This window comes from Styela clava, chromosome 11 (genome assembly GCF_964204865.1).
Source record: "Styela clava chromosome 11, kaStyClav1.hap1.2, whole genome shotgun sequence".
Classification (NCBI taxonomy): Eukaryota; Metazoa; Chordata; class Ascidiacea; order Stolidobranchia; family Styelidae; genus Styela; species Styela clava.
Window position 1 is genome coordinate 20,458,269 of NC_135260.1, and position 24,665 is coordinate 20,482,933.

A 24,665-nucleotide genomic window follows, 5' to 3' on the forward strand; every position below is an offset into this window, starting at 1 on the left:
CATATCATAAACATTGTATAACGAAATCGTTTACATGGTGTAATTCAGCATACAATCGTTACATTAAAATAACTTAATATCATTTCAGAATCTAATATAGTCTCTTCTTCAGCAACCTGTCAAACTTGGGCTTTTTAAGCTGAATACTAGTTAACCTAGTGAAAAAAACTCATAGAGCAGAGATCATGAAATAGGGTGGCCTCAAAAAACAGAAGCAAACAAATTCTTTTACAAAAATTTAGAAAATTTTTAACACATAAAGTACTCTATTTGTATATTATTGACTCAAAAGTTTCCCTAATCTAGGACACTATGTATAAAAGTTATGTTAGGATAGGAGATAGGATAAGATATGTTCCCACTACAATACTTCCAAATGACCTGGGTTATGATTTTTTAGATCACCCTGTATGAAACTCTGGTCTAAGAAGATTCTTGTTTTTGTTATTGTAACAAAATTCTTCGTAATCGGAAATGGAGAGAACAAATCATTCAATTATGACACGACATGAACTGTTAATTGGGAGAAACAGTGCTTGCATGAAATTGTTTTTCCAAAATCAGTTTTGTTAAAAAGTGTGGAAAATGCAATTATCATGCTCTTTGGATTGCCCTGAATTGTAGTTCACAATAAGCCACATTCTTTTACTTATCTTTAATCTTATTTAAAGTTTCCCATGAGGTCTTGTTTCACAATTTCATGCTTGCCAATGGAACAGTTCAAGTTGGTTCTTGCATAAAGTACTTGCAATGAACTACGATGGACGTAACAAATTTACATAGCAATTATGTAAAAATTTTATGGTATTTATCCATTCAAATAACAAAAAAAATTTGACGTTCACATCATTTAAACAATACCCTATTGTAATGGTTCCCACCCTTTTCCAATACATTTTGAATAGTTATAATGTATTCATAAATATGCATTACAATAATACTAAATAAGAAATAATATTACCTAAACTACTCTCAAACAAAAAGTAAAATCCCCCCCCTCCCCCTGCCAAAAATAAAATTTCTTCCTGGGGAAAAATTCTTGTCTGGTTGGGGAAAATTGTTCTATTGCATAATGAGTCAAGTTACTTAAGATACTACTTTCTATAGCATTTTTGTATATACAATGCTTAGTTTTTGTGGCAAATGAAATGTTGCAGCTCCCAAAACCAAAATAGGAAATTGTTCCGCTTTGGATCCAACTGCCATGACCAAGCCTGTCATTAATGAACATCTTTATAGTGATGTTTAATTTTTAAGGGGAATTTGAAAATTTTTTGGGGCTATATTTCTTTATCAAGTAACTTGATAAGTAACACTTTTGTAAAAGAAAATTACATATTACAGTGTGACCCAAAAAAGTCAGGTCCTCTAGAAAAAACCTAACTTCTGTGTGAAGCGTCCTAGATTACTGAAACCTTTGGATACAATCATGAACAAACAGAAGTTTAAGTGTTAAATAAATTTTTTTATTTCGAAGACGTAATTTTAAATTTAAATTTTTTTTTTGTGTCACGTAGTATGTTATTATCAGTAAGAAATGATATTTCATATTTCAATTGATTGAGTCTTGACTTTCTTTAAATAATTGAGTAAGGATACACAGATAGATTATGCAAAGATATTTAAAATTCAATTATATAAGTGTAATTGAACCTGGCCCATGGCCTATTTGAAATTACCTTTGCTTAAAATATGTGATTTTATGCCACTGTTGTCTTTTATTTTGGTACTGATGTACCCATAACACACGTTATCGAAATGAAATTGTTTTAGATTTTATATTCTATGTTGATATGAATAATTAATTATGAAAAATGTTGAATGAATACCTGTTATTTTTATTACAGGCATATTGTCGTATGTGGACATATCACTCTGGAAAGTGTTTCCTATTTTCTAAAAGACTTCTTACACAAAGATAGAGACGATGTCAATGTGGAAGTCCTATTTTTACATGGGTTTGTAGCTTTTTGTATGGTGCCTTTTGTGACCAGTCATCCATATTGTGAAATGGATGCCTATGAATATACCTTTTTCTTATTTTTTTATTATTATCACTGTATTTCTATTATAACTCTTAAATTGAATTACTTGCCTCAAATGATTGACAATACTTTAATCATGTATGGGCTTACTTTAAGTGTGCAAATCAATCACTGATCGTGATTAATCAAATATACTTTATGGAAGATTTTTAGACAAGCAAACGTTATAGAGTATTATATGGCGCTATAATTATTATTATCATTTCATTATTTAAGTCCGAAGTGTTCAATATAAGTTTTTCATTTAAGTAATCTAAACAAAGTCAACTATAGATTATAAAATTATCCTCACAAGAAATAATATTGATATACCATACCTTAGACTTATAGAGTGCCAATTACAACATGGATATTGGATTTATTTATTTATTTTGTTAGGTTTCGATCCATTTATATGATCCAGATTCATTCAAATTATATTTATTATATTCTTCAATTTCAATTTTCAATATTTTGAATGGCTAATTTTTATGTTTCATTCTAAATTTAATTTAAATTATGATCATGCAGCAAGAAAGCGATTTTCAAGTAAAGCAACAGTAAATTCACCCATTTCCAAGTCGCAATTTCTAAAATTCATCTTTGGTTGAAGAAGACAGTAATATTGAATTTTGCTAGAACTAAACTCACTGAATATCCCAACCCTTATGAGTGAAATCTGTAAGAAGATATACATTTATCACAATCATAAAAATACCAAAGTTTTAAATTCTGGATTTCAGTATATGATGATGTAAGCTTCTAATATTATCCTATTCGCTGTTTGTGCCGAACTTATAAGCAAATGTGTCTGAATTTTCACTGTGCGGTTGACATTTATTTATCTTTCGAAAATGTCAGCATTTTGACCTTTTCTATTTATGTTCATACTTTACAGGATTCCACCTAATTTAGAACTTGAGGCTTTATTCAAACGACATTTCACTCAGGTCGAATTTTTTGAAGGTTCTGTTCTAAATTCAAATGATTTGTCTCGTGTAAAGATGGAAGATGCTGACTCGTGCGTAATACTCGCAAATAAATATTGTCAAGATGCAGATGCAGAAGATGCATCTAATATAATGCGGTAAGATAATTATCAAAAATGGATGCTGAGTATGATCTAACTACTTTATAAGTTCATATAAGAAAATAAGAGTAGGAAAAGGAAAAGTTGGGCTTAAATATTGGCATATTGCATCCCTTCGTTCGCAGAGAATGTATAAAAAAAAATATAAAAGTAATACCCTTATAGTGACTTATTCCATCTTTAAATACTGAAACTTGCAAATCAATTTGTCCATTAGAAATTATATTTTTCATACCTCGAGAATAACAATAAATCTTTTCCGAATTGATCTGTACGCAGATTCAATTTTCCAAAAAGTAAATAATCTCTTTTTGTCCACCTTCAAGTTACTCTATGTGAGATGAGGTGCTATATATTAACAAACAATACAGCTAGAACACAGTATTTCTGTGAAGTTTGTCCAAATATAAGACAGAAACTTGAGTCAATCAAAATTTCAAATTATTTATTTTTCATTTTAGAGTAATTTCAATTAAGAATTATCACCCCAAAGTGAGAATCATCATACAGATAATGCAATATCACAATAAAGCACATTTACTCAATATTCCAAGCTGGAGTATAGAGGTGGGTAAATTTATATGTTATGTTAATAAGTGGGCGATATATGGAGGCAAGCTGTTATAAATTTTTCTTCGAGTTTTATTCTATGTAAAATGCTTTGACAGATTTGATTAATATGAATTTTCAAAACTTGACCAATTTATCTAATCGTCAATATCTATCTTACAACTACCAAAAGTAGAAAGAATTTTTTACAAGCAGATACTTATATCTATTCTTCGAAGAACAGGAATTTTCCCAGTTTGGCATTGATTACCTAATTACTTACTATATCCTGGCAATAATACTTTCTATAATATATGGCATCCTCATTGCCACACCTTTCATCATATAATTTCAAAGCTTTTATATCAAGAGTACGATATATTTTGTTTTTATCACAGGATGGAGATGACGTTATCTGTCTTGCTGAACTCAAACTAGGCTTCATTGCACAATCATGCCTTGCACCAGGATTTTCAAGTTTGATGGCAAATTTATTTTCTATGAGATCTTATATTAAGGTGATTTTATGTTAGAGTCTTTTTCTTAGGAATACTTATAAATGCTAAATTGGCTATTGATTTATTATGTTTATGTTGAATTTCTTTATATAATGTTGTATAAATTTTATTTTAAATTAGATTGAAGAAGATTCATGGCAAAAACATTACTTAGCTGGAGTTGGATCAGAGATGTACACTGAATATATGTCAAGCTCGTTTGTTGGATATTCGTTTCCAAAAGTTTGCGAGTGAGTCTCTTAGCTACCTAAACACTAAACCTGTAATGTTGAATGCAATACTTAGTGCACTGATTCTGAATCCATATGAGTATATACAAGAAAAATGAAAATTGTATAAAATGTTCTATCGAATTATAACTAAGTCAAAGAAGAAATATGATTTCTGAGTATACAGTTTAATATTTTTTTAAATTTCATTATAGAATTTGTTACAAGAAGTTGAAGTTATTACTGCTTGCAATTGAAGTCAAATATGAGAATGATGAAACGAAGTAAGTATTAGTTAATATAAGATATCATTTAGAGTTATAAATAATTATTTTAGATAAACAAGTGCTTCTAATTTGAAGAGAAAATTGAAGTTGGTAATTCGCATATCGTGATACATTCAAAAAGTGTTAGGAGTGTTATTTCAATATTGTTTATATTAGAGTAATTGCTTATGCAAATCACTTCCTATTTTCTAAAGTAATCCTCCAAACTCGAATTGGCTTTTAAATTGACATTGCCAAGTGATCCAAAGTGATAGAGAACTATTATCAAATTGTATCTGAATGCAATTTGCTCAACTGGTTTATTTAGCTCAAGGATATTTTCATGATATTTGTTGGCCAAACAAAGTTGGTTCCTTTCCCATGAACAGGACTGCTTTGTTTTTGAGCTTTAATTTTTTTTACTACAGTGTACGGTATTCCAGTAGACAACACCACCATTTTAAGCGGTATGTCCAACACATAGCACCAAGCTTCTGCTTCTTTGCCAAGTCAATATTCCACATTTAAAACATGTTATAAGAAAGGAAAACATTTAGAAAACACTAAATTAATGCTTTAAAATCATCTAAAACACCCACATTACAACTGCTATTCGCTATTCTAGAATATTTCATTGGGGTTCCTCTCAACCAAAAATGTTGAAAACCACTGATCTGTTATAATACAATCTTCTGAAATTTCACTGACAACCTACAGTACTGGTATATTTGTCTAAAAGATAACACATGATTAGTATATTGCATGGCTGAATGATCTCATATAATTGCTGCATTTTAATAACAAAGCATACATTTTTGTGTTTTCTGGTAGATATTTTATCTAATGAAAGGTGTGGCTTTGCTATCATGTAAAACGAGTATATACTTGGAAAAAAATTTAAATTATCATTTGCTGGCTTTGTTGGATTTTTTGTTCGTTTTCGAAAAATGGCATATTTATCAAGATTTGTAATCAGGAATTTTTGGGGACTGATGAAATAATTCAAAAATATACAGCATTTTATCCACAAATTAATATTGCAAAATTCACCTCATTAAACATCAATTACTTACTCCTGATTTGTAAATATAATTGAAGTTGAATTGAAGTGAACATGAGAGCGTGGAGTGAAAAATAAATACTTCCTAATTTTTGTGGAAGGAAATTTATGGATACTGTTTAAACTGTGTAAACAAATCACATTGCACCATACATACAAATTATCTACAGTACAATCACATAAAAATTGAAACTTTAACATAAACACCAGTCTTAAATTTTACTGTAATACAAACAAGACATCTGACAATCTCACAAAACTAGTTGGTAATGACTCACTAAAAAGTGCTTGGTTTTAAGTAATAAAATTAGTAAAACAGACACATTCAAACACAAAATAACAAAAATGTTCATTGCTTTTTATAACACAGAAGTGTGAAATACACTTGATGCTCAAGAAATAATTATAGAATAATATCACATTATCACTAACGTGTAGTTGACAATCTTTGTTCAGCGAGCATGCTTGTCTTATAGTTCTTTTGTTACTTGTTATAAATTAATTCTGTGCTAGATTAGTATCACAGGATGAATATTTCGAGTTCGCATTTCGAGTTTGGTATAATAAAATTCACTGTAGCTAAAAAATTATCAACCTTCCCAAAAACATATTAGCTCAAAAAGATGCAATTCAAAAGTGATTACTCTTTGCCAGTCTTACACCAAGATGTCACTACTTTTGTTTATTTACATCACACACGAAAAAAAAAAGAGAAAGAATTTAAATATTTGGAGGATTGTGACTTTGGCCATGCTCATGAAAATTAATTGAATGACAAGTTTACATTCGCGCTTTTCAAAATTGATCCTCAGTGAAAGGTCACGTCCATTAATAATGAAGACTTATTCTAAACCATGACCCTGACAGTTCCCAAGGGTTGGCTTTTCAGCATCCGTGTATTTGGAAATGAAAGTACCGGTAATCCTGTTTTGGCAATATAGGACTAAATATTCATTGCGTAAAATATGCTTAAATGGTTTTTTTGAAAGTTTTGAGAAAATTGTTTTCATTATCAATAATATTTTGGTGAAAAATAAAATCTTAACTCATAACATTTATTTTTTCTATACAGCGTTTTCATGACTTCACTCTAAACAAGTGTTTATGTGTTACCCCTTTTATTACGTTGCATAGGAGGAACAAATTTGATTGTGGTAATGATTGAGTGACAATGATAATATTGTTTTAATGTTTCAGAATTATGATCAACCCAGGTAATCACGTTAAAATTCAGGAGGGAACACTTGGATTTTTTGTCGCACAATCTGCTAAGGAAGTAAAGAGGTGAGTTGAGAATTGTGCAACAAAATGTTTTGAGGTTTGAATGATCAATTTTCTTCCCTGCAAAAAAGGGTAAATCAATTTTTTAATAGATGTGTTGCAGGGTTTTTCGACGAAGTACCTATCCCGTATTTCATATTATTGTTACTTCTTGATTTGTGTGTTTTATAGCAGCAAAAAAGTCTCATTCCAACATTCATTACTGTATTGCAATTCTGATTAGGGCAAATTTTAAATATAAAACAAACAAATATTGAGTCAGTTTACGAAACATTTTTTCCAATTACTAGAGCATTCTATTATTGCAAAGACTGTCATGGTAATGTAGATGATGAGAAAAAACTCCAGGTTTGCGAACATTTCAAAAGTAAGCGAAGTCAAAAATTGATGCACTTTGAATAATTCTGGAATTATTGCGCATGTTTAGTTGTTGAAGATTTGATCTTTTGTTTTTTCTTTATAATTACACATATGCTTAGTTTTTCTATTTCTATTCTAACTCAGTATACTATACTTTGCTTCAATTTTTTTACTTTTAAATTTTCAGCCCATCGTCTGTTAATCATTAACAGATTGCATATATGTTTAATTAATTTAAAGAAATTTTGAATGTATTTTTTAATTTTTTTTTTTTTAATTCATTTCTTTGCTTGTCTATATGAAATCATTGGAATTCCAATCATATTTTAGATTCCTCTAAATTGAGAATTTACAAGTAATTACAAGTTTTAATATAATTGAAAACAATTGCCGTGCATGAAAAGAAAGTATTGGAATAACAGTATTCACTGTAAAAATTAAATATACTAAATTTGACTAAAAAACATGATTTTCACACAATTTTTGAAACTAATATTCCTTGCAAATTCTATTTTGAAAAGATTCAACAAATTGAATATTGAAATGTCTAGTTTACCAAATATCACACAGTGCGCTGTATACCCATGTGTTATGGAGTAAGGCGTCTATATTATTTAATTATCACCATAGGGCACTGTTATACTGCAAATCATGTCATGAGGATATCGCATACCCAGATCTTATAAAATCATGCGAATGCCGACGAAAAAAAGAATTGTCAAGTAAGAAAAGTGGTTGTCGCATGATGGTGGCGCTTTTGTATTGTTATGTGCGTGCTTTATATACAAACGTTTGCATTCATTCAATTGTACTTTCAAAAAATGCCGATATCAAAATGGCATATTTATACAGTGGCATCAAAAAATGGTCAAACTATAATATTTCATTGAAGATAGTGGTGATTATTCAACTTTACTTGTTTCAAAATATACGGTACTGATGATTTATCTTTCCTAAAACTTCAAATTGAATCTCTTTCACTCATTTACACCTTTTAATTTGACTCAAATTCTTTTGAATTCCCTTTAAATATCTTTGCTTATGTTTTATGTAATGCATGGCTGCATGTAATGGGAGAATGCATGAAATTCTTTGTTAATTAATAGTTTGATTATTGGTATCTCGTAAAATGAGAAGAATTTGTGAATATTAATTTTTTGAACTACTCGATGAGAGTAATATAAAGAATTTAAGTTAATTTATAAATTTTGTACTCAAGCAGAAAGTGCTCTTTCACCAAAGGAATTTTATAAAAGATTCAAAATGTCAATTATTATTTGAGAGAATTAATAATTCCAAAATAATGCCATGTCTTTCTGTACTTGTGTAATCGTTTATTCTGTAATGAGATACTTTATATTATTCTACCAAGCATATTGATATGTGAGCTGTATGTTTTTGTATATGATAAATGTTAATGTGAATATATTCTGTTGTTTTCGTTCTCTTATTAAACTAAAACTGTGAAATATCAGTCAATTTTGTGTTATTAGTTGACTGTTTTTCGATACTGCAGGCAAGCGCAAGTCGCACCTGTTTGTATTTCCGAGCAGCAAACCAGTACACGGTAAGTCATTGTTCAATGGTGGCTATATTTAATTTGCTTCTCAAATAAATAAAGATTAATTAATTCCTACTAATTGTATGTTTCGTTTTGGTGGTTCAATTAATTCTATTCCACTGTCAACAATTTTTTTTCAACTTGAAGATTAATTTTAAACATTGAAATTTGAATAAAAATTTTCAGGCAGTTTTGCTTTAACATAGCTAGTAAACCATGGCTGTGACATGTTTAACCATAATTTAACCAAGGGACAGCTTATTTGAATCTTGTTATATCATGAATGTAATTCCATATCAAGCTTATTTAAAATATTATGACTGTTGTATAATTAATGATGCTTCTATAATTATATTTATTTTGCTGCTGTTTGTGCTTCATGTATGTTATTCTGTTAATGCGTTATGTGTGTATATGCCATCTATTATTTGTTATGTATGGTTTGTCCAGTGAATATGTTTATTTTCAAGCAACTCTGTATAAAAACTTACTATCTTGTGGCTAAAAATGGATTCTGTTTATGCTAGAGAATTCATTCTAACCCCAGTTGAGCGATTCGACAACATTAAATAATAAACACAATTTGATTCAAAATTGTATAAAATAGGCAATCGGAAGAAAGCAAAAACCCTTGTTGTATCGGAAGGTTCATGTCTACTTTTTGATGGCAACCACACCAATTCAGACAGACAGATTTGTTCGGTTCCCCCAATGCATCGCGGTAAATTTTACATTGGGAATGCAGAATGCATCTGTTCTCTGTCCCCGTTTATGATTTGTTCTGTTCTGTTTTGTTTCATCATAAACTAAATTCAGTTGCTGAATGGATATTTTTACTTTTGCAAGAATTTTTTTTATTATTACCGGTACATGTTTGTACGGTTTTTATTTGTACAAGTGTTTATTAAAATGAATTGTTGTTTCTGGAAGACTAATTTATTAAATCATTACTTTTGTTTTACAAAAATTGTGTAATTCAGAAGCCAAGTCTTACAACAATAATATTTATGTAAATGACTCCTCGAACACAACTATTCACACAGTTTTGAATTAATCATTAATAACTATCATTAATTAAAACTAGGTTCAATTAAAATGCTGCAACTGCCTGCCTGCTTGTAAATCATGAAGAAGCTTTGGCTTTTAAACCATGTTGTTATGATAAAAACTACTATAATTAAAACTAAAATAGTTTCTTATACCATCTTTGATAACTTTTATTAAATGCATAGGATACTGATTCAATTACCGTAAGTGCAGTAAAAATGTCTATAAACATTATGGACATGAGAGAATGAACTTAGTGGGTTCAAGATGATGATTGCTGTAAATATTTATTTTATTTGACAACCTGCGGCCATTGTCAACACAAACTTATTATTTAGCTATGCTGTTCAAAAAATTTTTCTTACAATTATATGCTTAGAATATTGTATGTAAATTCTTATCATCTTGAAATCCCACTACTTATATCACAATATGTCTCTATTGCAGCCTAATAGCTCTCTCTGGAGAAAGCTGCTCAAATCATGGTTGAATTATTTATCAATCCCAGATTTTATTTTTATTTTAGCACAACATGAACTTGTCACATTCACTATTTTTGTTCCTTGGATTTTGTCTTCTGAATTTTATGCTGTCATTATTATAATTTCTCTTCATTTATAGTTTTCATTGTAGTTGCATGTCAACCACGTTAACAGCTTTCATACAAGAATAATATAATAGATGAGTGAGGTCTATAGGTTGAGCTTGCTAGAGCAAAAGTTCTAAGAGACACCTTAACTAATTGTTACAGTAATTATCAATTATTAGGTTGATATGTCTTTCACCCATGTGGAGTTGTGTTTCGAATCAGTTTCTTATTATAATCAAGTACGATCATTAAAAAATGCATGGTTACTTACAAAAATTAAGTACATTTTTCTAATATAATTCACTAATTTTACCGATTTATTTTAGATTCGAAACATATAACAACCTATTCTAAAACCAATAAGTCAACTAAATAGGCATGCTAGAAAAAATGATATAATTGATAATTTTTTCTATACATGCAAGATACCTCCAGTTGTAGTCACAGCTTGTCTATTGGCAGCTGGCATTCTACAATACAATTTGAGTGCCGTTCGCTCAAACTTGTTATGATCAAATTGTATGGGAGAAACATGTCTAAATTGTGAAAGCACACAATAGGCATGGCTCATTGGCACTCATTAACTCATCATTTTCATTTAATGCATCATACTTACATCTGACAGCATTGTTTCACTGAACTATGTCTGTTATTTGCATGGAAATTAGCTATAGACATTATTTATAGTTAAATTAAGTATATTGTTTATTATTGTAAATAATTGTTTGAATTATCGTTTTATTTATTGACTTTACTTAAGCTAATTCCATGATATGGGAGTTTGGAACTCTGATAATTTCTGCATTTGATTGTTGCTAAGTTATTAAAGATTAGGCCCAATGAATTATAATTATTGAAATTATTATCTCACACTTGAAAATAATACCAGCATTGGATAGAAGTATAATATACATCAGTTCAATGTTTTGTTTTTTGTGCTAGTTTGCCATATTATATGTTGATTGTTCCATCAAGGTTTTATTTTAACAATTGTGTGCCGATACTAATGCTTTTTGATATTTAGCTGAAATACCACCTCCGCCTTACACAAAGCAAGCATCTGTTCCTTCACAAAAAGACTCACTACCTACTACGAATACACAACTTATGAGACAGCCTTCAGACAGTCTCAGGCACAGGTTTGATATTAAGCTATACTATATATTAGTATATTCATATAAAAAAAAGTTGAGTATCACCATTATTAACAATTATATGATTTGCTATTTCTGCTAATAGTCCGAAAATTCACTAACATCTCATCATAAGGAAAACTGTGACCGACTGCCCAGTTGCCAAACCAAAGTGTGTGAACAGTAGTAGGATATATCGTTCCAATCACTATTTGAATTGTCTCCCTTGTAGATGGCTTTAGTTCACTAGTTCAGATATCATTGTGCATATGCTTGCTTGTTGGAGAAAACCTTGGCTGACCATTTTGTATTTTTTTTTTGAATTGCAGAAAAGACCAATCTTCCAATACACAACTCTTGTCATCCATAATATCACCAGCGACCAATGTTCAAAGTACACAGGATGTCGATTCTGCAATGAAATATGATGTTACTGGAATGTTTCATTGGTGTCCTGCTAAAGATATAGAAAAGTGTATTTTGGTAAGAATTTACTTGGAATAGTACTGTCTTTGGCTTCGATAATGTTTACTCAGAGCAAAATTGCGAGCCCTCGACTAAAATAGAATAAATTACTGATGAAGGAGTTGTAAGCACTGCACATACGCTAATGGCTAGATATAATTTCACTGTCACTATTTAAATAACAGCAGATACCAGTTGACAGGTAATTTAAGGCATCCATTTAAGTCTGTTTTTACTTATCATACATACTCATGATTTTTAACCATGATGACTTGTTTTCTTCACAGAGTCGAGACAAAGCTGCGAACACAGTTCTCAATGGACATATCATCAATTGTATATTCGGAGATGCAAAAAGTCCTTTGTTGGGATTGCGAAATTTTATAATGCCTTTGCGAGCATCAAACTTTCATTATCATGAACTAAAACATATTGTACTTCTTGGAGATCTTGGTTTTATCAGAAGAGAATGGGATACTGTTTGCAACTTTCCAAAAATATCTATATTACCAGTGCGTACACATTTGATAGTTTCATTATAAAATAGAATTATTTATTTATTCCATTAGCAAAAAAAACCTGATAAGATTCATATGGAGAGCCATGACCAACCACATTTTTGGCCAACACACCTGGTCTACTGTTCCATACATTATTTAGACAGTTTAATATGTGCACATTCATGAATTTGCTAAGTGAATAATGCAATGTTTATATGTGAACTATCCTAAAATGGTTGGGAGTAATTGAGTCATCAAATCAATTTCATGGTAACAAACAACTGTCTTCCATGTAGGAATAGAGGTTGTGGTTTGCTATATAATTAAGCCGTCTTATCTGCCCCGAACCAGGATAAATTTGGTAATCCTATACTACTATCATTAAGCCTATTTCAAATGCATATCACAGCTAGTGGTGCCAATGGTGAACTAAGTTAATATCGTACAGTGTTTAGATGTAAATCGAATTGGGCATTACTTTATATGTTATTATATCTACAATATTTTTAAATTTCTTTATTTTTTCAGGGTTCTCCACTAAGCCGAGCCGATTTACGTGCTGTTAATGTAAATTTATCAGATATGTGTGTTATCTTATCCGCTAATCAGAATGCGATTGAAGATCCATCATTGCAAGATAAAGAATCTATATTAGCTTCACTTAATATTAAATCAATGCAATTTGATAACAGCATCAGTCTGCTGCAGGCTAGCTCGCGAGGTAAAGTGTATGTATATATATATATATTGATTAAAGTTGAAAATAGAATCGAATAAATTACACGAAAGCTTATATGTAGATATATATGATTATAATCAGTACCTCTACCTTTACTGTACCTCGAGATATGGTGTCCATTAACTCAGCTCAATGCAATTGGTGATCTGGAAATCTACATGGTGGCCCAATTACTTCAAACTAAAATCATTTAACACAAGTCTCCTGGTTCTCTTGGTTCATCATTTAAAAATTAAAAAAATTTCTGAGAGAGACTACCATCTTCATCTGCAGAAAATTTTAAAACAAATAATATTAATAGCAACAATTTAGTAAGTTGATATTCAGGTTTATTTCATGTTCAATAAAAATCAGAAGATCCTGCCTTTAAATTGTTTTACCACTGACTCTAAATATGCATTTTTAGTATGTTATGTATGTGTCCTGATATGTCAAACGAGAATAAAGATTGTGATTATTCTATATTATGTTATTCTCCATTATATGTAGCAATGTCTTGACTAACCACTCAACAGTATGTACTATACTCGTATTATTTGTATTATACTTCGAAAAAACAATGGGTAAAATGTGTTGTATTTCTTTGATGTCAGCGTGATATAGTCTATGTTGGAACAATTAAAAAATTCACTTTTTTTCTGAGCATTTTTGGTCAAAAGTCATTGAACACTCTTTGCATATACTTCTACTTTATCGCTGTATATTGTATGACTCCAAAGTGAGCAACTGCATTTATTTTATTCAGGTTTTCCACCACATGAAACTCCTGCTACAAATGTTCATGATACATCACAGGGTGTAACTAGTGGATCAAATATTCCAATGATAACTGAATTGGGTTAGTATCTATATTTTCATATAGAAAAACTTATGAAATTCATTGTTACCCATTTGGAATATCGAGATTTTATGTCTTTTTAGTAAATGATACAAATGTTCAATTCTTGGATCAAGATGATGATGATGATCCTGATACAGAATTGTATCTTACACAACCTTTTGCTTGTGGAACTGCTTTTGCTGTCAGTGTTTTGGATTCTCTCGTTAGTGCGGTGAGTACGATCTTCACATGGAAGACTGGAATCTCAACATAAACAATTGTGAATAAATATGCTGTATTCTGAGCTAACTTAGCAACTAGATTGGCGGGTCAAGTGACTTAGAGATCTACTAGTTAAAGCAGTCGACTTAACAATGTTGGTATTGCAGTTCAAGGATATCAGGTTTAAAACATCATGCCTACCACCTCTTCATGGTGTACTAAATTGAGTCGGCAATGCCGAATCAGGGAAATACTTCATTTTTAAACAATAGTATCTCTTACATGTCAGTGGGTGATGGAATAGCTCTGATGTTATAAAATGTTTATATCAGCATAAAAATATCATTTTGTTTTATGATGCAGACCTATTTCAACAGCAATGCTCTCACATTAATAAGAACTTTAATAACCGGGGGAGCTACTCCAGAGTTGGAAGCAATACTCGCTGAAGGTAATGCTTTGAGGGGTGGATATTCTACTGCTGAATCCTTAGCAAACAGAGATAGATGCAGAGTGGCACAATTAGCTTTGTTTGATGGCCCGTTTGCAAGACTTGGGGTGAGTGAATTGTTGAGTATTTTTTCTAGGAACAGGAAAAATGATAAGATGGTTTAATATTGACGTTATCTAGGGCACAACCAGTGAAAGCAAAACTATGCAATAGATCAACAATTTAAATATGTATGGAGCAAAATTTATCAGTATACTAATGCGAAACTTCAGTACATTACGTTTTGCTTACACTAGTTAGCTCCATATTTTTTTTAACATAGATGTAACTGGTGGCAATAATGCTAATAAGATGGCTTAATATCAGGGCGGACAATATTTCTTAGTTGGTTACCAGTCCAAGTCAGCTATTGGCAATAGTTTTTACGAAAGCAACCGAATGTTTAAGAATCTGTAACTGTACATGCAGATGGTGAGAAGTCTTGTAATCCTTTTTCGCACAGTTATCCTGTATGAAACTTGAACATGCAAACCCCCAAGGTATAATCAAGAGTGCGATTGCAGACAAGTTTCTTTTCCAAGCATGATAATGTGCCAACCGTAGAGCAAGTTCATGATAAATTTCTCAAATAACCTTTCATACATTGCTGGAAAATTTGGATTGTATCTAACGATATGGCCTTCCTTTTTGTTTGCCTTTGGTTATTATGCTTAAATAGTCACTGTTACAACTGGAATAAGTGTAGCTTGGATGTGTATAACTGTAACTGTACCAATACCTGGAATTTTAAAGAAATTTCTCTGATTATATCGTATCTTTTATTTTCAGAATGGTGGAAATTATGGAGATTTATTTGTCAGAGCTTTACAGAAATACAACCTACTATGTTTTGGAATATACAGGTAAATGATCACTTCAAATTACAGCATTGGTTTATTTGCCATAGACAGTTTTCAAATTCAAACTTTGCTGTCAAAATTTTGTGAATCAATGCTATTTCAGAGAGAAACAAGTCAATTTCATTTGCAGGAATTCAAGCTAATTTTGCAAATAAGCAATAATCTCAATGTATTTACAGGTTTCGTGATGTCAATAATCCAGTTGCAAGTTTAACATCAAAACGATATGTGATTACAAGTCCACCAGATGATTTTAAACTTGTTCCATCTGATCTTATATTCTGCTTAATGCAGTTTGATTATTGTGGTGGAAATCCTTTATCCACAAGGTAAGAGTTTACTTTCCAGATAATTTTATTTATCTGGAAACAAAAAAGCTGATAAGACAATGTTACCAATTTTTATGATACTATCTGTATCATTGTATGAACACATTTGTGTTATGAATCCAATTTTTGATTTCGCTAAATTCATTAACAAATGTGACCTCTTTCAGTTCTGGACTCTACTTTGACAACAAAAACTTAAGGTCATTACAAACTGAATATGGATTAAGAATTTCATGCTTTTCATATGTTCACCTCATGAATTTCCACTATTATATTGCTTGTATAGAGCCGTGTTTCAAGAAAAGTCGTGACAAACTTCTCATAAGAATACTCCAAGATAATATAAATTCCAACAAGACTTTGGGATAATCGGTTCAATATGATTGCGCATTGTAGCACTGGGTAGCTTTTTGTTGATACCTTAGTCTTTTAGGATAGATGTATAATGCACACTCGTGCCATTTCAATGCAGTTACCCAAGGTCTGCCACACCATCGGAATATCCGAAAGGTCCATCTTTATCTTCAACGGACTAAGATATTGGCTTATTGTAAGTTTGTAATGCGGTGGGTGAGGCATGGTTTTCCCAATGTTAAAATCATAATTATATGTTGCTAAATCGATTAATTCGTACTTAATTTAGTTTTAATTTTGGGTATATAGAAATATTATTAATTACAAAATTTTAATTGAAATGATTTAATTCACTACAATTAAAAATGATTAATTATTATGTAACGGCGCTGTCTTCCAAAATATAGAAATTTTTACAATATTATATTCTGGATTTAATTTTAGTTTAATATATTTGGAAAATTCCACACAGCTTTAAGTAGTTTATAGTCTCTTTTTCTATACAAAGTAATACAAACAAATAATTGTTTTACACTAATGGTCGAGTTTAAAAATTCACTCTTTCGATAAACTAAGCTTCTTTAACTTTGCCACATTCATTCAACCACATTGAAGAATTTGAAACTTTCAAATAAGACAAATATTCAATATTGAGTACTCTTACAATAATATTATATCAGTAATTACTCAACAAATTGATCTTTCATCGAATTTTAAATATGTTAAAAGTAGGGACCATTGATTGTTGAGAATCAAATCAAGTTGAGAATATAAATTCTGCTTCTCATGCTTATATATGTGATTTAAACTAAAGGTGCACTAACTACTCAGACCTGCAGTATGGACTGAGTTTATTGGCTTGAATTGTTCACATTTTTCAGTTTATTTTTAGGTGTTTGTGTCTTTAGGTTTATAATTATAACTCCCTGGAGTAAAGTCATAAATTGAGTGAAAGCACTAACCTATAAAAATGGATGTGAAACTAATATAACATAAAATCAGTTCTTTTACCATTGCCAAGTTGTGGATAACAATAGGGTCCATAGCAACAGTATCTTGGTGTTATCGGTGCCCAGCATCTACTAATATTAGACAAGTTATACTAAGGATAGCTGAGAAGTATGTGTCAAGGAATTATTCTTCAGCTTCGAAAGATCCATAACTCCAGATTTTGCTTTTACTGGAGCGTAGGGATTTTCTTTCCCAATTAGACAACATTATTTATTAGTCAAAGCAAGACTGTTGGATTCACACTAGCCTTGAACTTGCTTGCCAACTTAATTTTTTTTCTAAAGTTTGTCAGTTTTGTTGCCGGTATGGAAGTCAGTGGAACCTAACTTATCTATATACTACATTTATATTTCAAACTTCCCCAAGTCGAAGCCGAGGTTTTCTTGCGTTGAACTCTGACCCTGATATTTATAAAAAAATTTTCTATTTCCACATCTTTCTTCATCTTACATCTTTTATCATTTCAAACTTATCCTTTACTTATTCTGTTCATATTTCATTTTCATTCTATTATTTCAGTTCTTCGCAACAGCCTTCTGTTGGTTTTGATCGCTTTGTAAAAGATCCTGCTTCTACCTCCCCATCATCAATACAAAGACCTCCAACCATTTACACCCAGTCCAGCACCCCACCACCATATCACTCAAAGTGCATGACTCCACCACCCGTCAATGATACATACACTTTATTTAATGATAAAGATTCTTTGCCTATTCCGAATTTCAAACGACGCTCTTCAACACCTTTGCTGAATAAGACTGACTTGTCTGCATTCTCAAATGGTAAACAAAGTTTGCAAAAGAGGTCACATAACGCCAGCAAAGAGGCGGTTGATCTTAATAAACAAAAAAAACTTCATAGAAGTTATAAGCGTACTATGGATTTCAATGCGACTGAACGAAAACCCAGAAACTTTTCAACAACTTCTGATTAATTTTATATGCTTTGTATTTGTATTACGCATTTATCTTTCAACTTTTTCTGTCTCGATGTGAATATTTTTGTTAAATACTTTATACTCGACTTATTCAAACTCTGTGAGTTCCAGAATTCAATTTCAACAAAAATTTGTCCTGTAGACTTCTACATATTAGAATTTTTTTCACATAACTGTTTTCCTGGCATTGTTTCATGTCAATTGGTACTCAGTCACAAAGCTAAATTAGTCAATGGTTACGTTTGAATCTTCTATTTGGTCTTTCCACTTTTAGTTTAGTTAGGACCTCAACATTTCATTGACAAATCTGGCATAAATATTTCAATGCCAAATATACTCTACTAATCATCATGACTAATACAAAATTCCTCTCATCTTTTTTCCTTTTCCATTCTTCATCACATTCTCAATTTTTTTCGATTTCTCATCTTCCTCTTTTCATCTAATCACAAGATAGGTCAGTATTCGTTTTTGGTGATCTTTATTGTATGGATTTCTTTTGTATTACTTATTCTAGCTCTAGCTCATTTTCCAGTTTAAATTTTGTTTGACTGAATCTATGTATCTAAAGAGCATGTACATAGTATTTCTGAAGAATGTGGTTTATTTAACTTGGCAATTTCTGAAATATACAGATGAATAATGATTGGTTGCAGATGTTCTAATATTTCTCAATTTTATTACATTAAACAAAATTTATCATTAGATCATAAGAGGCTGAACAAATTCCAATATGAATCATTCAGAAAAGTTCAAAAATTAAAATCAAAAAAAAATTTTTTGAATATGGTATATGAAATATATTGTAAATGGAGATGTGCTCCACAAAAACAGTGCCGATTACTATATTTTATTTAGACCAATTTTGAATGTTTACAAATATCAATAAGGTTATCTGCAATTGATAGCTTTTTGGTTTTAAACTGAAAATAAATTGCTTGCTATATATACATATAATATATATGAGCAAACTATTTAGGGTTGGTGAATCTTGTGCGATAATTTTGGCAGTTCAGATGAAAACTGCTTCTTCCTGTACTGCATATTAATATTTTGATAAACAATTTATTGTGAGATTTGGGTATTGTTCTAACCAAGCATGCTGCTTGGATTGTATTGCTGAAAATTGTTGCATTTGAGAGTACAAATACATATTTTTTTTGGCTTTTTTACAAGATCAATCATACTTGTTTACATAAACAGGTTTATTTCATATTCTTTTCTTCTTAGAGTTGAAGTTAATACTATAATTGTATGTTGAGTTTCACTTTCTATTTTTTTTTTAATCAGCATTGATTGGGTATTGTTAATTTACAGAACATCAACATCTTCATGGGGTGGTGGTCAGAAGAAACCCCATTTTTTACAATCTTCTTCTGAGACATCCAATGCCCTGACACAACCATACAAATCAGGGAATGATGTTGAAAGAGGAGAAAGACCTTATCAGGGATCAAATTCTCTTACAGTTGAGACTCATCCACCGAGTTATGCATCACACCCAACCTATCCGTCTTACCCTAACTTGCCTAAATCTCCGAATAGACGTGACTCTACATTAGAGCAAGCCCATTCAAGGCAGCACACTTATCCAGACTTCTCTGGAAAACAAAGATCTTTGGCTCAGTCAAATGCTGTGAACAATAATCACAACAAAACAGACAGACTGCACAGGACCCTGTCTCCACCTCATCATCAGAAAAAACCTAGTTTCAAGGGTCAGCATGATCGAGCAAGTGCTGATGGATCGAGTGGCAAAAGCCATCAAAGACGACAAAGACAACAAAAGTATGAAACACCTGTGATGACATAGCACGTTTCACATTTTTATGTGTTGTTCTTGTGGTTTTGAGCTGTTTATTCTCAAGTGCACTGCCATCGTAGTTCGCAAAGTAGCATAAATAGTAGTGATCCAATATATACATAGCGTTATGGAAATAAGCGTGTCACTATGTAACAATCTATTGTGTTGCAATACAAGGTTTTTATAGTAAGGTTATGTCGATTTCACTTTTTATTTTGAATTTAACTTATTATATGCGAAATTTAAATTCTTATAAATTACGAAAATTCAAATCATTCTTCTAATTATTTAACCAATTATATAACAGAGTAAATGATACGTTATTCAGTTCCAAACCTATGCTCATGCTGAAGATGATAAATATGCCTTATTGGCTTTCCTTTCCCCCGGAATCCTAATATTTGAATGAGATCTTAAATCTTCCTTGGAAATCAGATAGTGAATGAACACAATTTCTACTCTGTGAATGTATGAATACAAGGATTCACAAACACAAGCACTTATATTTTACAGAGAATTTTTTCACTTTCTTCAGTAATTTCTTTCTCCTGTCAAGAGAAGTGGATATTTTCTGTACTTTATTGTTAAACAAAAACAATTCAAACCAATAAATTTCACTTGATAGGTGTAGCTAATCACATGTTCAGTAGTAATATACCTGATTGTTTTTTTCTGGTATTCTATAAGAAAATGCTCAAATTTACTATTTTTTTCGATAGCATGGTTTGTGGCTTGATACCTTTATAGCATTTCGCCTTCTCTATATCAGAAATTTTCATTAGAAAGTGGTGCCCCACTCATTATTAAGTCATTGATTTTCCTATACTGTTGATGGCAATTTTATGAACAACAACAGAATAACTTTCAGATGTCAATAGATCAATTTTAATAGCAGTAAGATTCTAATTTATGGAAATAGAATGAGAAAACAATTCCTATTCTGGGTATTTGTCCTAAAATTTATTCTATTCAAGGCTTATTATGTGCCAGCTTGAAGCAATTTAATTTCAACAATTCTGGAGCACAAACATTATCGTTGACTTTCATTGCAATTTGTTTGAATAATTTTTTTTTATTTATCTTATTTTTTCTTTTAAAATGGTACTCTCTCTCTCTCTTTAGTTTTCTTTCCTTCAATCTGTTCAAATATAATTATAATTAGAAATACAAACCTTGTGTGCGCACTTCACTTTGCTGTGTGGGTTTCACTGTTTTTGCAGACGACACACATACACTAAGACTTCAAGTTGGTTTAACCAGCTATCGAAATATCATTGAGTGCTTTGTGCATTGCACAAGTATACCTATTTACATGTTGAATTCCCAACCGACAGAATTTTTCATATTCGTTTTCCAAAACTGCCAAATCCTTTATCTGTTGACCTACGCCCATAAGGCACGTATTTATGACAAAAGTATAGTTTAGCCGAGCAACAATTTCTCAAGAGTCATTTGGCCGTCAATAATATATATGATTGGTATTACTAGTGAAGAGGATTATTACAATTTCAAGCATACTTTATAATCACTATAACAATTGGAATATCCATGCTTGATTCGAAGCACGATTGAACACCAGCATATGCAATACAATTACAACACTTGGTTTTAAAAACTGCAAATCACATAATATTCATTGAAGTTTCAAACGAACACGAAAAGTGTCATGCAGTCGTGCACCAATACCAAAAAAGAAACACAATGCAAATTGACTGAATCGTAAAAAGGTACTTCTTACATTTGAGTCATTAATCTCCAGACAATAACAAACCTTATAATGATTGACTTAATTACATAATTATAATAAAACACAAGCGTTCGACAGAGCCGAAAACAACATAGTGTAGGGGCGCCTGACCCAAAGAAAACAATGTGAACGTATATAACCACCGGTGGAAGTGGTGATAAATTTTCTTCGCAAACAGCCAACCACAACCTCCACGGTAAAGTGTACGTCGCAGTAGTTGAGATTCATGCAAGTATTTTATATTCACGAGTCCATGTTTGTAAAAAATGTCTCACAAATACAAATGGACGATTAAGGGTGAATTAATCTAGTGACATAGCCTATTGAAAGAACATTATAAAGAGAAGTATTAATTGATATTTATTCGTAAGCTCTCGTTCATTCGTTTCTGCTTAAATGTTTTTTCTTTTATCAGCGTCGATGAAAAATTTGTAAATCGAGATCTGATTTGATCCGACGAAACAAGTTGATTCGATATTATTCATCTATCTTCGAAGTACGTCTTAAAGAATACTCAAAATAGCGTTAATTTAAGATGGAAGCTTTTGCGATAGTTTCTACTAAATTATGAGCTAACGCTTACGACCCGAATCCGCGCCTGTTTTATTCAGTTTTTTCTTGTGTTTCTCTGTTTCTCTTGTTAAATTGAATATATAAATTTACAACCTTTTGTGTATATGTCATAATAAGTCATATAATAATATTGTTTAACTGATATATATTTATTTTTTAAATTTTTACAGAGGAAAAATTAAGTCCGACAAGTCAACCCACGGTCGTGGTAAGTGAATATAAATTGAATATATCTTCTAGCTAGCTCTATTTGCATTTGTCCTAATAATATCTTTGTCTTCACTCACTTTATGTTAACTGAAATGTAAGTAAATTTACTCCGTTGCTTATTGCTAGTAATTCCAAGTAGAAGGAAAACTCTATTTGGCCCGAACTCTCGACTACTCTGTATTCAACACACTTACACCTGGTTGCCAAAACTTGTGACATCGACTCTACTCCTGGCTCGGGGTTCCGAAATACACAATTTGAGCAATGACACAATTCTGGGGTTTCTGTTCAACATTTTTCATTTCAAAATCTTGACTTTTGTTCGGTTTACGGCTTACTTTTTTATTATATTTCATAGTTTTTTGAAAAATAGGGCCCCAATTATAAAATGTACCGTGCTTTATATTTAACGTCGTAACTTCGTGCCTGATTCTGCACAACCATAAACAGTACAATTAGCACAATATATTTTCCTTTTCAGAACGTATTTCAGCAACATATACTAGAGAAGATGAAAGGGTGTTATTGATGGATGATTTTATGAGAATGTGATATGTTAAATGCTTTTTACATGGCGCTAAAATGCCTCAACATATTTTTAAATAAATTAAATTTTACTTACTTTTTAGTAAGATTGGATTTGCATTCTGTATAGTGTATAGTACACAATAAAATAAATATGTGTATCTATCTATCGTATTGTCGTTAACTGCTGACATTTACAAATTTACTTGGTTAGCTTTATTGATAAGTTTCAATAATCTTTCCAAACATACACGTGTTCGAACAAGGGTCAAAGAAAGCCAACGAGCTAAATAGTAGGAACACTGATTTTTTTTCTTCAATGTGACTGTTTAATGCAACGATTGACGAAATTTTTATCGAGGTTTCAGTTACTTTCGACATAATACGATAGTAAATTTCTCAAATTTGGTTCTTATTCTGAATAGAACTACAGATTTCATGGCATAGACAAAGGGATAATAAAATCGACATGGTGTACTATGCTAGTAATATGGTCGATACCCGCGAAAATCTTTTAAAACGCTAAGTTACGTCAATTATCGGGGACTTCATCGCACTCTCAACAACAACGGTGTCGTTCTTTTGCCGCAAGAATTGCTGTCCATGTTGTCCAACAGCAGCAGCCTCTCACGCACAGACTTAAATAGCATACGTAACGCTTCATGAAATATCCCAATAAACGTGACATATTGATAAGCATCGCGATTATTCAATATGCTGGTCATCTTCCAGTGGTCTTTAAAAATTTCTAGGCGTGTTCATTTATTAAAATTAAACACTTATGCAAGTTGAGTTTTATTTATTTCATTATATAACCTATCGGGAAATTGATTAAGATTACCATCAGTGGGCGAGCGATGATACTATGTATTAATGCATCAATAATAATGATGATATCATCCACCCATCAGCTGAATCGGAAGTGACGTAATATGACGCTCAGCAGATATTAAACGGAAGAAGTAATAGCTTATAACAAAGCATATGATAGCAGACAATTAGAACAGATTGATTTGAGCCAGGAGAAAAAGGTTTAACCTGCGAGCGTAGACTTACAAAACACAAAATCATAATCTTTATTAGTAGATAAGCATATAAGTAGTTCTCGGCATAGAAGAGGAATCGATGGAGAGAAAATTATAGTTGTCCTTATGTACGGATGCAATGTATATCACACATAAACGACAAATATAACTAATATTAGTCTAGGATGTCAGAAATCTCTCAATTCATATTTACTCGCAAAATCTCGTCTGTCGTTTCGCCTGTTATGTTTTTATTCTATCAAAGTCGGCAAAAAGTTTTGAAAATCAACATTTGTTGGTAGAAAAAGGTGTCGAATTATCCGAATGGTTATCTCTGTTATAAGACTGTAAATGATATGGCATGATT

General features: G+C 31.3%; 1 protein-coding gene across 2 annotated transcripts in view; it reads left to right on the forward strand.

Annotated features, from left to right (window-relative positions):
• LOC120347008 (calcium-activated potassium channel subunit alpha-1-like) overlaps positions 1–23,439 on the forward strand; it is a 35,970-nt gene extending 12,531 nt beyond the window's left edge. The window contains exons 10-32 of one of the 2 annotated variants that reach the window (XM_078117607.1): positions 1,848–1,958; positions 2,923–3,111; positions 3,576–3,681; positions 4,062–4,181; positions 4,302–4,411; positions 4,606–4,674; positions 5,085–5,123; positions 6,914–7,000; positions 7,988–8,079; positions 8,874–8,924; positions 9,526–9,639; positions 11,579–11,693; positions 12,017–12,170; positions 12,440–12,664; positions 13,181–13,373; positions 14,137–14,229; positions 14,313–14,443; positions 14,797–14,991; positions 15,713–15,786; positions 15,963–16,112; positions 19,732–20,202; positions 22,709–22,746; positions 23,230–23,439. In XM_078117607.1, coding sequence (XP_077973733.1) covers positions 1,848–1,958; positions 2,923–3,111; positions 3,576–3,681; positions 4,062–4,181; positions 4,302–4,411; positions 4,606–4,674; positions 5,085–5,123; positions 6,914–7,000; positions 7,988–8,079; positions 8,874–8,924; positions 9,526–9,639; positions 11,579–11,693; positions 12,017–12,170; positions 12,440–12,664; positions 13,181–13,373; positions 14,137–14,229; positions 14,313–14,443; positions 14,797–14,991; positions 15,713–15,786; positions 15,963–16,112; positions 19,732–20,202; positions 22,709–22,746; positions 23,230–23,300 — 2,998 coding nt within the window. In that variant the 3' untranslated portion in view covers positions 23,301–23,439. The remainder of the gene's footprint in view (positions 1–1,847; positions 1,959–2,922; positions 3,112–3,575; positions 3,682–4,061; positions 4,182–4,301; positions 4,412–4,605; positions 4,675–5,084; positions 5,124–6,913; positions 7,001–7,987; positions 8,080–8,873; positions 8,925–9,525; positions 9,640–11,578; positions 11,694–12,016; positions 12,171–12,439; positions 12,665–13,180; positions 13,374–14,136; positions 14,230–14,312; positions 14,444–14,796; positions 14,992–15,712; positions 15,787–15,962; positions 16,113–19,731; positions 20,203–22,708; positions 22,747–23,229) is intronic. The other variant, XM_039416812.2, reaches the window with a different exon arrangement.
• The last annotated feature ends 1,226 nt before the right edge of the window (positions 23,440–24,665 follow it).